This window comes from Oncorhynchus kisutch, linkage group LG15 (genome assembly GCF_002021735.2).
Source record: "Oncorhynchus kisutch isolate 150728-3 linkage group LG15, Okis_V2, whole genome shotgun sequence".
Taxonomy (NCBI): Eukaryota; Metazoa; Chordata; class Actinopteri; order Salmoniformes; family Salmonidae; genus Oncorhynchus; species Oncorhynchus kisutch.
The window spans coordinates 19572902-19587769 of NC_034188.2; the positions used below are offsets into that span (position 1 = coordinate 19572902).

Sequence of the window (14868 nt, forward strand, 5' to 3'; positions counted from 1 at the left end):
TGCGGACCGGCACATTCACTACCGGGCAGCACGGAAAAGATAAATATATATATATATATATATTTTTTTAAATCGGCCAAATAAAATACCTGTTGAATTCTTTGAGCGAAGAAAACGTGAACAAGAACGACAGAAGCAAGTCTTGAAAGCCACGTCAACAAACGTGGCTGCACCGAGAGCATCATACTTCGTGGCAAGCTGTATTGCTAAGGCCAAGAAGCCTTTCACTCTTGGCGAGTTGATGATTCTATCTCCTGCTAAGGACATTTGCCGTGAACTCTCAGGAGATGCTGCAGCTAAAAAGATAGCAGGTTCCTTTTTCGGCTACCACCGTCACTAGGCAAATTGATGAAATAGAGGAGGACGTTGAGGCACAATTGTTAGAGAAGCTTAACGAGTCACTGTGGTATGCAATCCAGGTTGACAAACCTACCGATGTTGACAACAAGGCAATACTGCTTGTTTATGTGCAATATACATTTCAGGATGTTGTGCATGAGGATACGTTGTGTGTGCTGTCCCTACCGACTAACAACGGCCACAGAACTATTCAAGTCTTTGGATGATTACAGTCGTGGCCAAAAGTTTTGAGAATGACACAAATATTAATTTCCAAAGTTTGCTGCTTCAGTGTCTTTAGATATTTTTGCCAGATGTTACTATGGAATACTGAAGTATAATTACAAGCATTTCATAAGTGTCAAAGGCTTTTATTGACAATTACATGAAGTTGATGCAAAGAGTCAATATTTGCAGTGTTGACTCTTCTTTTTCAAGACCTCTGCAATCCGCCCTGGCATGCTGTCAATTAACTTCTGGGCCACATCCTGACTGATGGCAGCCCATTCTTGCATAATCAATGCTTGGAGTTTGTCAGAATTGGTTGGGTTTTGTTTGTCCACCCGCCTCTTGAGGATTGACCACAAGTTCTCAATGGGATTAAGGTCTGGGGAGTTTCCTGGCCATGGACCCAAAGAATTGATGTTTTGTTCCCCGAGCCACTTAGTTATCACTTTTGCCTTATGGCAAGGTGCTCCATCATGCTGGTAAAGGCATTGTTCGTCACCAAACTGTTCCTGGATGGTTGGGAGAAGTTGCTCTCGGAGGATGTGTTGGTACCATTCTTTATTCGGGGCGGCACACACTCACACCTGTGTTAACCTCACTAGGGTAGGGGGCAGCATTCAGAATTTTGGATGAAAAGCATGCCCAATGTAAACTAAATGTAAACTACCTGCTACTCAGGTCCAGAAGCTAGGATATGCATATAATTGGTAGATTTGGATAGAAAACACTAAAGTTTCCAAAACTGTTAAAATAATGTCTGTGAGTATAACAGAACTCCATCCAAGGAAGTGCTATTATTTTGAAACGTCGCTTTTCCATTGAAAGCCTATCCACCATACAAAGACTTATGAGACAGTTCACGATCACTATGGCTTCCTCAACATGTGGTCAGTCTTTAGGCATTGTTTCAGGCTTTAACTCTGAAAAATTAGGGAGGAAAAGCACTTTCAATGAGTGGACAGTGGAAATTTCCAGACATGAGTCCAGCGTGTGACTGGGAGCGCGCCTTTGTTTCTCCTTTTCTATTGATGAAGCTTTTGTCCGGTTGAAATATGATCGATTATTTATGACAAAAACAACCTGAGGATTGATTATAAACATCGTTTGACATGTTTCTATGAACATTTATGGTACTTTTTTCCCCGATTTTTCGTCTGTCCGTTGCGACTGCGCTTTGTTCCAATGTATTACTGAACAAAACGCACCAACAAAACGGAGGTTTTTGAATATAAAGAGACTATCGAACAAAACATTTTTTTTGCGTAACATGGAGTCTTCGGAGTGCAAACTTATGAAGATCAAAGGTAAGTGATACATTTTAACGCCATTTCTGACTTTTGTTACTCCTCTTGGCTGCAAACTGTTTGTAATGATTTTGCTGCTTGGCGCTGTTCTCAGATAATCGCATGGTTTGCTTTTGCCGTAAAGCCTTTTTGAATTCTGACACAGCAGTTGGATTAACAAGAAGTTTCTTTAAGCTGGTGTATAACATTTGTATCTTTTATGCATGTTTATTATGAGAATTTCTGTTTCACGCTCTGCAATATCACCGGATGTAGTTTGAGACAGTGTTTTACTGAACAAAACGGGCAAACAAAACAGAGTTTTTTGGATATAAAGAGGGACTTGATCGAACAAAACAAACATTTATTGGGTAACTGGGAGTTTTGTGAGTGCAACCATATGAAGATCATAAAAGGTAAGCGATTAATTGTATCGCTATTTCTGACTTTTGTATGCTGGGCGCCGTACTCAAATAATCACATGGTTTGCTTTTGCTATAAAATATTGTTGAAATCTGACACCGTGGTTGGATAAACAAGAAGTTAATCTTTAAACCGATGTATAACACTTGTATGTTTCATTAATTTTTATAATGAGTATTTCTGTATTTTGAATTTGTCACTCTGCAATTTCACTGGATGTTGGCCAGGTGGGACGGTAGCGTCCCACACCCCCTAGAGAGGTTAACGAGAGAGTCACTGACATGATGTCAGCTGGTCCTTTTGTGGCAGGGCTAAAATACAGTGGAAATGTTTTTTGGGGGATTCAGTTCATTTGCATGGCAAAGGGGGACTTTGCAATTAATTGCAATTCATCTGATCACTCTTCATAACATTCTGGAGTATATGCAAATTGCCATCATACAAACTGAGGCAGCAGACTGAAAATTAATTGGTGTGTCATTCTCAACACTTTTGACCACGACTGTGCAAGTCAGGAAAATTTGATTGGTCATTCTGTGTTGCGTACACACAGACGGGGATGCTGCCATGGCTGGAAGGCTGTCTGGTTTCACTACCCGGGTTAAAGGCTACCTAGGCTACCCTGGTTAAAGGGTCAGACTCACTTGCACTTGCAACGGGTAGCCTAGGCTACCTGGGTTAAAAGGCTACCCTGGGGCGGCAGGGTAGCCTAGTGGTTAGAGCATTGGACTAGTAACCGAAAGGTTGCAAGTTCATATCCCCGAGCTGACAAGGTACAAATCTGTCGTTCTGCCCCTGAACAGGCAGTTAACCCACTGTTCCTAGGCCGTCATTGAAAATAAGAATATGTTCTTAACGGACTTGCCTGGTTAAATAAAGGTAAAATAAAAAACATAATTAAAAAAAGAGGTTGCGCCTGAACGTGAGTCTACGCCCTGTGTCATTCACAGAGAAATGCTGGCTAGCCGAAAAATGGCACCTGAATTTAACGTCGTACTGAATGAAGTTTTAAAGTTATCAAATAACATCAAAGCACACGCCCTTAACTCGCATCTGTTTGGACAGCTTTGTGAGGAAATAGACGCAGAGCACAAACGCCTTATCATATACACAGAAGTCAGATGGCAGGGGGAGATCGCTTGACAGAGTGTTCAAGTTACGAGAGCCGCTGCAGAGATTAAGTCACCACTGGCAGCAAATTTCAATGACAAGGAATGGATCGCAAAACTCGCTTACCTGTGCGACGTATTCAACCTGCTCAATGAACTCAATCGGTCACTTCAGGGGAGAATGAAAACTGTCTTGAAGTTGGCAGATAAAGTGGCTGCATTCAAAGACAAACTGGAACTGTGGGGACGGCGAGCGGACAGGGGCATATTTGAAACGTTCCAAACATTAGTGGGGATTTTGGGAGACAGAGACGTCTTTCTCCCAGCTGGTGCGAGATCACCTAGTCAATGGAGTTTGAGCGTTACTTCCCAACCGCAAAAGACCCACGAAGTGTGAAGGAATGGATCCGCAACCCATTCGTGAATGTCCCAGATGAATTGTCCATGTCCGTGCAGGAAGTAGATCAAATCCTTGAGGTTGTAAATGACGGTGGCCTTAAAAGTATGTTTGAGATAACTTCATCTCTGCCGACCTTCTGGATTAAAATCCAGGCTGAATATCCTGAGAGACACAAAAGGACAATGTTCCTTCCATTTCCAACAACCGATCTCTGCGAAGCGGGGTTTTCGCAATGATGGCAACAAAAACAAAAATTACAGAGTAGACTGGACATACGGAACATGTCACTGTCTCCCATCATCCCTAGATGGGACCATCTTGTTGCTGGGAAACAAGCTCAGGGCTCCCACTGGTGAGTTACAATGTTTTTATTATATGATTAGAGAAAAATATGCACTTTGTTTTTATGTTTCTACTTAAACTAAAATGTTATGAAAAAGCGGCTATACAAAAACTTCTAGGCCTAATTGATATTCCGACGGCCGGTCCGGGAAAATTGTGTCTACATGAGACCTGTCCATGGGACAAAAAAGGTTGGGGACCGCTGATATAGACCTTAATAAACCTGGCCCCTTCCCAGATCTGCGTGTACTCTTTGCTTCACACACTGGCAGGATATAAGAGCAGAAATCTGATAAAACATTTTCATAAAAAGAGAGTGATGCTTACTTGTTTATGGTCCTTCCAAACGTGACTTGAACTAGTGCAATTAGAGTTTTTCGTACCCATTTAAACACTGAGAATAAAGGAAGACAAACAATATCACAGAGTGCCAGGCTGATAGCAAGAGGTGACTAGATTAAATAACAGATCCATTAACAAAGTTAGTTTCCAATAACAACAAAGGATATAATCTATCCCTTTCAAAATTGCTTTGAACAATTCATTTGATTTAAAGAACACAGACATAACATACACACACCACACACTCAGTCTACTGAGGTGAAAATGACAGTGTAGTGTCCCCCAAATGGCACCCTATTCCTTTTATAGTGCACTGCTTTAGACCAGGACCCTCTCAAAAATAGTGCACTACAAAAGGGGATAGGGTGTCATTTGGGATGCAACCATAGTGTAGAGGTTCCACTCACTTCCTCTGAGCTCAAAGATCTCTCCTATGAGCATGAAGCAGGGTTCAGCCAGAGCGTCTTTCTTCCCATCAGCCTCGTCTCCATAGTCAGATAGGTCACTGTCATCCTCCGCCTCCTCCTGTTGGGGAAAAAGGAGTTAGTGTGTATGTGTCTCTGTGAGAAAGACTAAAAGGATAGACATGTTTATAGACATACATTTTTTTAACCTTTATTTTACTAGGCAAGTCAGTTAAAGAACAAATTCTTATTTTCAATGACGGCCTAGGAACAGTGGGTTAACTGCCTGTTCAGGGGCAGAACGACAGATTTGTACCTTGTCAGCTCGGGGATTAGAACTTGCAACCTTTCGGTTACTAGTCCAACGCTCTAACCACTAGGCTACCCTGCCGCCCCACATACGATACATATTAGTCCCACCACCCCAGCCAGCCAGGTCTCCTGATGTGATGGTGCTTACTAACCTCGGTGTGTGAGAAGAAGTCTCCAGACAGTCTCTCCAGGAAGGAGGCCAGGGAGAAGGAGGATTTCTTGTGGATGTCCATGACCTTCAGGTGCTCTGGGGAGGGGCTGAGGAAGGCATAGAGCGCCTCACTCTGACACATCCGCTCGTCTGTCAGCATTTTCTATACATGGTGGAGAAAACAGCTGCAGATTAGACTAGCTGTGTCCCAATTGACACCCTATCCCATAGGGCCCTAGCAGGGACAGAGTTGGAGTCTGGGCTACATCCCAAAAGGCATAGATTCCCAAAGGCTCTGGGCAAAAGTAGTGCACTATATTGGTCATCAAAAAGAAAGGAGGACCAGAACAAGGCACTCTCAATATAATGAATGAAAATGTTGATTTGTATGGCATGTTCAATGCAAACAGCGCTTAAAAACTATATATTGGGAATAGGGTGCCATTTGAGACACAGTCGATGCTAATAACTATGGAACCTGACGAGTGCAAATCAATGAGGCAAACAAACAAAATCCTCATCATTCTCGTAATAGTAAAGCTTTCCATCATAACTAACATTGTTGTAAAAGCTTGTAAAGAATGTGCTCAATTTAATCTCAAACTTTGACTCTCATCTCCAAACTTAATACATTGTGGTTGTGTCTCATTTTTCATTTTTTTTCTCCCCACATTGAAAGAGCCTAGCTTGAAATCCTGATGGCCAATCGACATGCCATGAGAACAGCAGGAACGAGCCACTCCAATAATACAAATTCATTTCCTATCAGACAGAAACATTTTGAAATGAGGAAACAAACTACCTGAGCTCCCAATGGTAGCTATATGTGACATCATCAACTCAAATTACATCTCCTGTTCTGAAAAATGATGTCCTTAGGAGACCGATACTGAGAAATGCCTTCCACATAAACAAAACACTGATTTGAGTGACGTTTTCACTATGATGTGTGGTTGAACCGTGTTGGCAGAGAGTGACTTACTTGTAAAAAGCTGTTGAGCTGGTTTTTGGACTTTTCAAGGAATTTTTGGTCAATTGACTTGAATGGCAGTTTACTGACGGAGGGAAGCTGGACTTTTTTCAAGGTAGGGAAACACTGCATAAAGAATATAAAATCAAAGAGAGGAGAGAGAGAGAACAAGAGGAGTTATGTTTCAGTCTTCAAGTCTCGTTGTTTGTAGCACCTCATGAAATGCAGTGGCATGGTGACTCACTCCATCTCCATGGCAACCGGCCGGTGGAAGCATTGTTAGGGTGATTATCAGATGGCAGGCAGTGATATTTGAAACAAACGGCTGTGATGTAGCAGTGCAGGACTGTGGTAATTAAAAGGCTGTTGTTGGGGGGCAGACAGAGGGTGAGTCAGAGACGCTAGCTAGGCAGGCAAAAACATTAGCATGGAGGATCCTTTACCTCAGTCAGTTTTCGGTGCAGGGCCTGGAACTCTATGAGCTTCCTGGTGACACTCCAGCGGCTGTTCTTAGAGTCGTCTCCCTCCAGCAGGCTCACTGAGACGCAGTAGCAAGGCATCTGCTCTCCATTCTCCTCTACTGCCTGGTGGGGGATAGGGGACACAGAGGGAATCATTTCCCTTTATTTCACTGCAAAGAATGAGTTGTGGACACAGAGTTAGAACATGGTCAGAGAGTATAGTCAATGGCTACAGTAGGGTGAGACCAAGTGGTCAGAGAGTGTGGTATGGTAGAAAATGACAAGATTGTGTTTTAATACGGTTTATGCATCGAATAAGGTTTCTCAGTACTCTCTCTCTCTCTCATCTGTGGAGTTGGACCTCTGGGACTTGGCGCTGGCAATTGATTTAGGATGTCTTGGTGAAAAAACCTACAGCCTGCACTCCAAAGAATGAGTTGGTGTTTGTGTACCAGGGAGGAGATGTCTCCGGTACGGACAGCTGATAAGAAGAACCTTGTCTTTGGGGCCAAACCCTGGATCCTATACAATTAGAACAGTCTTCACAGCAAATGCAATCTGGCTGGGGGGTTACTCCTTTCTGACATACAAAAATTCACCTCTAGAGCCAACCCACACATTTGTTGTTTGTCATGAAGACTCAGGAGGATGTACTTATATAAGTTGTAACCCAATTCTGCTCGTTGGGCTCTTAACAATCACCATTGAGTGACCGTTAATGCTCCGTTATTGCAATAATTACAGAAATCTAAAAGTCTATCTTTTGGTAAGAATAATTCCAAGACAATGGCCAATGGTTACAGTAGGATGAGAGCAAGGTGTACTGATGGGAGAAAAATATCACTTTTTGATATTTATGGGTCTTGTTTTTTTTTGTGTATATGTGTATTATATATACACATACATACATACACGCTTTAAATGTTATGATTCTTTATTAGTGTCGTTCCAAATGTTGGAATAAAAATGAGTTAGTGCAGGACGGTGCTTTTTTTATTTATGTTGGGGGCGGGTGGGGGGGGCTCATGGCTTGATTTTAGCTCTGACGTGCACTGTCAACTGTGGGACTTTATACAGACAGTTGTGTGCCTTTCCAAATCATGTGCAATCCAATAGAATTTACCACAGGTGGACTCCAATCAAGTTGTAGAAACATGAAGGATGATCAATGGAAACAGGATGCCCCGGTATTCAATTCCCGAGTCTCATAGTAAACGGTCTGAATAGATGTTTTTTATTTTGAATACATTAGCAAAAATGTATAAAAACATGTTTTCGCTTTGTCATTATTGGGGTATTGTATATAGATTGATGAGAAAAGAAACATGTAATCCATTTTAGAGAAAGTCTAACCGAACGAAACGTAGGAAAAAATCAAGACTTTTTGCTAGGTAGCGTTAGTCGGCTGTACCTAAGCCAAAACTCCGGTATTTTCCATACTATAGCTTGTTCTCTAGGGCAGTGGTTTTTCAACCAGTGTGCTGGGTTGACTTAGAAACACCCGTGCAGAAAGAAAATCAAATAATACATTGAATGGCACATGGTTACATCTGGATGGTTGCTTCAAGTCAGGTGCGCTCCGGCTGTTACATTTGAGGGGTGCGCATCACGAGTAAAGTCATTTGTATCATTTTACTTCACCATTAGCACAGGCAAATCGGATTAGTGTTAGCAGTACCCCAGCCTCTGCCATAGAAACAAACAGAGTGGCTTCCACTCTGTGGTTCCACCTTTGTAGAAAACCGCTTATTTCTAGACCTTTCCGTTCAAAAGTAAGACCTATTTTATGTTTTTCTTTCTTTGGATATTTGCGGGATGCTCTTAATAAGGATTAGACAATTTTTTTCAATTTTCGCCTAAAACGATATACCCAAATCTAACTGCCTGTAGCTCGGGCACTGAAGCAAGGATATGCATATTCTTGGTACCATTTGAAAGGAAACACTTAAGTTTATGGAAATGTGAAAGGAATGTAGTAGAACACAATAGATCTGGGAAAAGATTAAACACATTTTTAAAAATACCGTTCTTTTGCATTTTTTTTGTACCATTATCTTTGAAATGCAAGAGAAAGGCCATAATGTATTATTCCAGCCCAGGTGCAATTGAGATTGACCACTAGATGGCATCAGTGTATATGCAAAGTTTTAGACTGATTCAATAAACCATTGCATTTCTGTAAAACAAATTGTATCAAGACTGCCCAAATGTCCCTAATTTGTTTATTAATAACTTTTCATGACCAAAATTGTGCACTCTCCTCAAACAATAGCATGGTATTATTTCACTGTAATAGCTACTGTAAATTGGACAGTGCAGTTAGATTAACAATAATTTAAGCTTTCTGCCAATATCAGATATGTCTGTGTCCTGGGAGATTTTCTTGTTACTTACAACCTCATGCTAATCGCATTAGCCTATGTTAGCTCAACCGTCCCGAGAAAGGGACACCGATCCCGAAGAAGTCAATTGACTTGTCTAGTTAAATAAAAAGGTAAAAAATAAATTAAAATTGCACTAAATACATTTGTGGCAGAATCTTTTATCACATCGAGGTTTGTCACGGTTCAACAAAGGTTGGGAACCAGTGTTCTAGGGATGTGCATCTTTCCCTTTCAAGACAATTCGAAAAGTATCTAGAAACATGGGCTCCAATACAGGAACGATACGTTTTAGTTTGAAACGATTCGGAGAGATGTGATTTGATTAGAGAACGAATCGATGTGAGTCGGTTCGATGCACCAACATCTGTTGCATAAACATTACATTTTCCATTCTAAATTAAAATCTTCTGCTCATGGAACTCATGAGCTGGGCCTCTCTGAGATGTATTCGTCTGAACCAAGTGGCCAGGGTTCTGGTCTATAAGTTCCCACAATTTTGCTTCGGTACTGCAGTTTAACTGATGCCCAGCCAAGAAACACCATTTCCATACACTGTCACATAGATGTCAGATTTGAACATTCCCAATCAGACACTTTAGTCCTCACCTTTATGCACAAAACAGCTATTGAGTTATTCAAATAATTGTAGCTGGGGCAGATTTCCCCCCATCACTCACAGCTGAAGATTTTATGTCTGTCATGTTTTTGGATGACGATCAAAACTTGTTTTTATCATGGATCTCGTCTCTCTGCAGACAACCTATAGTGAGCACCATGTTTGGAACTAGAAATAGCAGTATCAAATCGCAATACAAATTGAACAGTGAAGGGAAAGGGAATAGCTAGTCAGTTGTCAATACATATTGAACAGTGAAGGGAAAGGGAATAGCTAGTCAGTTGTCAATACAAATTGAACAGTGAAGGGAAAGGGAATAGCTAGTCAGTTGTCAATACAAATTGAACAGTGAAGGGAAAGGGAATAGCTAGTCAGTTGTCAATACAAATTGAACAGTGAAGGGAAAGGGAATAGCTAGTCAGTTGTCAATACAAATTGAACAGTGAAGGGAAAGGGAATAGCTAGTCAGTTGTCAATACAAATTGAACAGTGAAGGGAAAGGGAATAGCTAGTCAGTTGTCAATACAAATTGAACAGTGAAGGGAAAGGGAATAGCTAGTCAGTTGTCAATACAAATTGAACAGTGAAGGGAAAGGGAATAGCTAGTCAGTTGTCAATACAAATTGAACAGTGAAGGGAAAGGGAATAGCTAGTCAGTTGTCAATACAAATTGAACAGTGAAGGGAAAGGGAATAGCTAGTCAGTTGTCAATACAAATTGAACAGTGAAGGGAAAGGGAATAGCTAGTCAGTTGTCAATACAAATTGAACAGTGAAGGGAAAGGGAATAGCTAGTCAGTTGTCAATACAAATTGAACAGTGAAGGGAAAGGGAATAGCTAGTCAGTTGTCAATACAAATTGAACAGTGAAGGGAAAGGGAATAGCTAGTCAGTTGTCAATACAAATTGAACAGTGAAGGGAAAGGGAATAGCTAGTCAGTTGTCAATACAAATTGAACAGTGAAGGGAAAGGGAATAGCTAGTCAGTTGTCAATACAAATTGAACAGTGAAGGGAAAGGGAATAGCTAGTCAGTTGTCAATACAAATTGAACAGTGAAGGGAAAGGGAATAGCTAGTCAGTTGTCAATACAAATTGAACAGTGAAGGGAAAGGGAATAGCTAGTCAGTTGTCAATACAAATTGAACAGTGAAGGGAAAGGGAATAGCTAGTCAGTTGCACAACAATGCATTCAACCCAAATGTATCTTTCGCATTTAACCCAACCCCTCTGAATCAGAGATAGGGAGGAGTTTTTGGGGACTAACTGCCTTTCTCAAGGGCAGAACGGCAGATTTTTCCACCTTTCCGGCTTGGTGACTAGGTTACCTGCCGCCCCCACACCTTCGGGACAATCGCAATACATATCGTATCGGCACCTAAGTATGGTGATAATGTTGTATCTTGAAGTCCCAGGCAATTCCCATCCCTAAAAAACAGTCACTGTATCAATTAGTATACTACTCTGTTATTATCTATGCATAGTCACTTTAATAACTCTACCTACATGTACATATTACCTCGAGTAACCGGTACCCTCTGTATATAGCCTCGCTATTGTTATTTTACTGCTGCTCTTTAATTATTTGTTACTTTTATTTCTTATTCTTAATTATTTCTGTATTTAAAAAAAAAACTGCATTGTTGGTTAAGGGCTTGTAAGTAAGCATTTTACTGTAAGGTCGACATCTGTATGTGGCAAATTAAGATATACTGTATCAATGAGGGTATGCTAAGAAAACACTCCAATGATGAGAACAAATTAACTCTGACTAAAGGACATCTTTAAAAGGTTGGCTGATTAGCTCATTACCATAATGAAGAATTGGAGACAATACTACCATGCTTAATTGAACATCACTACAAACACAAATTTGCTTTTGGCTGAGCAGAATCCGACATGGCTATTAGCTTAGCAGCATAGCATTAGGCCTTGGAGGGAGATTGTGCAGAGTGAACTTTGGAGAGTGGTGTCCTTTCCGTCCTCCTGTGTTTAGACATTTCACAGCCAATTAACAGACAAAGCATTAATCAAAGTGTGTCTCCCAGACTAAATGAAGCGTGAGGAGTAATATGCAAATGAGGCCCTCGTCCTTCCACATACCCGAACAGCTTAAATTGTATATAGCCTCGTCATTGTTATTTTATTGTGTTGCCATTTTTCCTTTTAGGAAATGTTTCTCACTTCCTTAAAATTGCATTGTTGGTTCAGTGTTTCACGGTAAGGTTGTTGTATACCTGTTGTATTCGGCCCATGTGAGAAATAAAATGTGATTTGAAGGAGATAAAAGGCGATCTCGTCTCATACAATGTACAGATGTAGGATCTTATATTTGAGCCAGTTTGTTACAGCGTGAAAATAATCTTGTGGCAACAGGTAATGTGAAAAATAATATAATTTGGAGATTTTTGTACGGGTTCATATATTTTTCCTTAAGGGAAAAATCAAGTCTCAAATGATAGTGGAAATGTTAAAACTTCAGAAGCCTTTTTAAACCTCAAATACACTAAATGCTTTACATTTCCTGCAATGCAGGACAGTTCTTTCTGCAACTGGATGATCAAATTAAGATCCTACATCTGTAGTCCAATCAATAACACCATATAAATGATGACTGGGACCATTTTATCCTTCCTTTCAGTTTTGTATTTTCTACCTCAGTCTGAACTCCTACCTCTCTCTCATCCATCTAGACTAGACAGAAGCTCTGTTATTAGTGCTGTGTGTAATAAAGGTTCCGGAAGGTGTAGATGCTATCGTTTCTCTCTGGCTCGTTGCTCTCAGATCATGGTTTAATCTGTTTCGAGTTTGGCCAGAGGTACTGGAGCCCTGGACACAGGAGACTAGAGAGCTCACTGCTGCGCTGCTGTCATATCACTGGAACACAGTCAATGACTAAGAGTTGGGATGGTGCTGTGTGTGTGTTTGTCTCACTCACCTCAGCTGTTGTGATGAGGGCCCTCCAGGAGCCCAAGTTCTCACACCACCAGTCTGTGCGGGAGATGTGCAGCTGCAGGTCACTGTGCTCCTTCTCCATGGCCCCAATCTCCTCCTTCAGTTTACACACAATCTGAGAGAGGACAGCGCGCGCGCACACACACACAGGTCAAAAGATGGCTCTAACCCAGACAGAGTACCAACTGTGTCTCATACACAGTACCAAGGAGCGGGAGACTAATCCGGACGCTTATAAGAAATCCCGCTATGCCCTCAGACGGACCATCATACAAGCAAAGCGTCAATACAGGATTAAGATTAAATCCTACTACACCGGCTCTGACGCTCATCGGATGAGGCAGGGCTTGCAAACTATTATGGACTACAAAAGGGAAACCCAAACTCGAGTTGCCCAGTGACGCGAGTCTACCAGACGAGCTAAATGCCTTTTATGCTCGTTTTGAGGCAAGCATGAAAGCACCAGCTGTTCTGGATGACTGTGTGATAACGCTCTCAACCTCTCCCTGACCGAGTCTAATACCTACATGTTTCAAGCAGACCACCATAGTCCCTATGCCCAAGGAAGCAAAGGTAACCTGCCTAAATGATAACCGCCCATGGCACTCACGTCAGTAGCCATGAAGTGCTTTGAAAGGCTGGTCATGGCTCACATCAACAGCATCCTCCTGGACACCATGGACGCACTACAATTCACATATCACCCCAACAGATCCGCAATCTCAATCGCACTCCACACTGCCCTTTCTCACCTGGACAAAAGGAACACCTATGTGAGAATGCTGTTCATTGACTACAGCTCAGCGTTCCAACATCATAGTGCCCACGAAGCCCATCACTAAGCTAAGGATTCTGGGACTAAACACCTCCCTCTCCAACTGGATCCTGGACTTCCTGACGGGCTGCCCTCAGGTGGAAAGAGTAGACAACACGTCTGACACGCTGATATTTACTATTGGGGCCACTCAGGGGTATGTACTTAGTCCCCTCCTGTACTCCCTGTTGACCCACGACTGCGTGGCCAAACACGACTCCAACACCATCATTAAGTTTACTGACGAAACAGTTGTAGGCCTGATCACCGACAACGATGAGATGGCCTATAGGGAGGAGGTCAGAATAGTGGCTGTGTGGTGCCAGGAAAACAACTTCTCCCTCAATGTGAGCAAGACAAAGGAGCTGATCGTGGACTACAGGAAAAGGCAGGTTGAACAGGCTTCCATTAACATCGACGGGTCTGTAGTGGAGTGGGTCGAGAGTTAAGTCCCTTGGTGTCCACATCACCAACGAACTTTCATGGTCCAAACACACCAAGACAGTGAAGAGGGCAAGACAAAACCTTTTCCCCATCAGGAGACTGAAAAGATTTGGCATGGGCCACCAGATCCTCAAAAGGTTCTACAGCTGCACCATCGAGAGCATCCTGACTGGTTGCATCACCGCCTGGTATGGCAACAGCTCGGCATCTGACCGTAAGGCACTTCAGAGGGTAGTGCGAACGACCCAGTACATCACTGAGGCCAAGCTTCCTGCCATCCAGGATCTATATAATAGGGGGTGTCAGAGGAAAGCCCAATAAAATTGTCAGACTCCAGTCACCCAAGTCGGCAAGCAGTACCAGAGCGCCAAGTCTAGGACCAATAGGCTCCTCAACAGCTTCTACCTCCAAGCCATTAGACTGCTGAACAATTCATAAAATTCACCACCGGACAATTTAAATTGACACCCCCCCTCTCTCGTACACTGCTGCTACTCGCTGTTTGTTACCTATGCATAGTTACTTCGTCCCCACCGACATGTACAGATTACCTCAACTAGCCTGTACCCCTACACACTGACTTGGTACCGGTGCACCCTGTATTTAGCTTCGTTATGGTTATTCTTATTGTGTTACTTTTGCCTACTTGGTAAATATGTTCTTCCTCTTGAACGGCACTGTTGGTTAAGGGCTTGTAAGTAAGCATTTCATGGTAAAGTCTACGCTTGCTGTATTCGGGGCATGTGGCAAATAAAGTTTGATTTGATACAATAAATATTAAAAAAAAAAAAAAAATCCATCTCTGCATTGTTGGGATGGACCCGTAAGTAAGCATTTCACTGTTAGTCCACACCTGTTGTTAATGAAGTATGTGACAAATACATTTTGATTTC

At 42.0% G+C, this 14868-nt stretch overlaps 1 protein-coding gene across 2 annotated transcripts in view; it reads right to left on the minus strand.

The window, feature by feature from the left end:
• The window catches only part of snx25 (sorting nexin 25), a 55815-nt gene that overhangs the window by 8373 nt on the left and 32574 nt on the right, over window positions 1-14868 (minus strand). For both annotated transcript variants that reach the window (XR_004202992.1, XM_020502100.2), the window contains exons 11-16: window positions 12701-12832; window positions 6747-6887; window positions 6316-6429; window positions 5335-5496; window positions 4874-4991; window positions 4452-4518 (exon numbers count right to left, since the gene is read on the minus strand). Coding sequence is in view for 1 of the 2 variants with exons in the window: in XM_020502100.2 (XP_020357689.1) it covers window positions 4452-4518; window positions 4874-4991; window positions 5335-5496; window positions 6316-6429; window positions 6747-6887; window positions 12701-12832 (734 nt within the window). In the remaining variant the exon portion in view is untranslated. The remainder of the gene's footprint in view (window positions 1-4451; window positions 4519-4873; window positions 4992-5334; window positions 5497-6315; window positions 6430-6746; window positions 6888-12700; window positions 12833-14868) is intronic.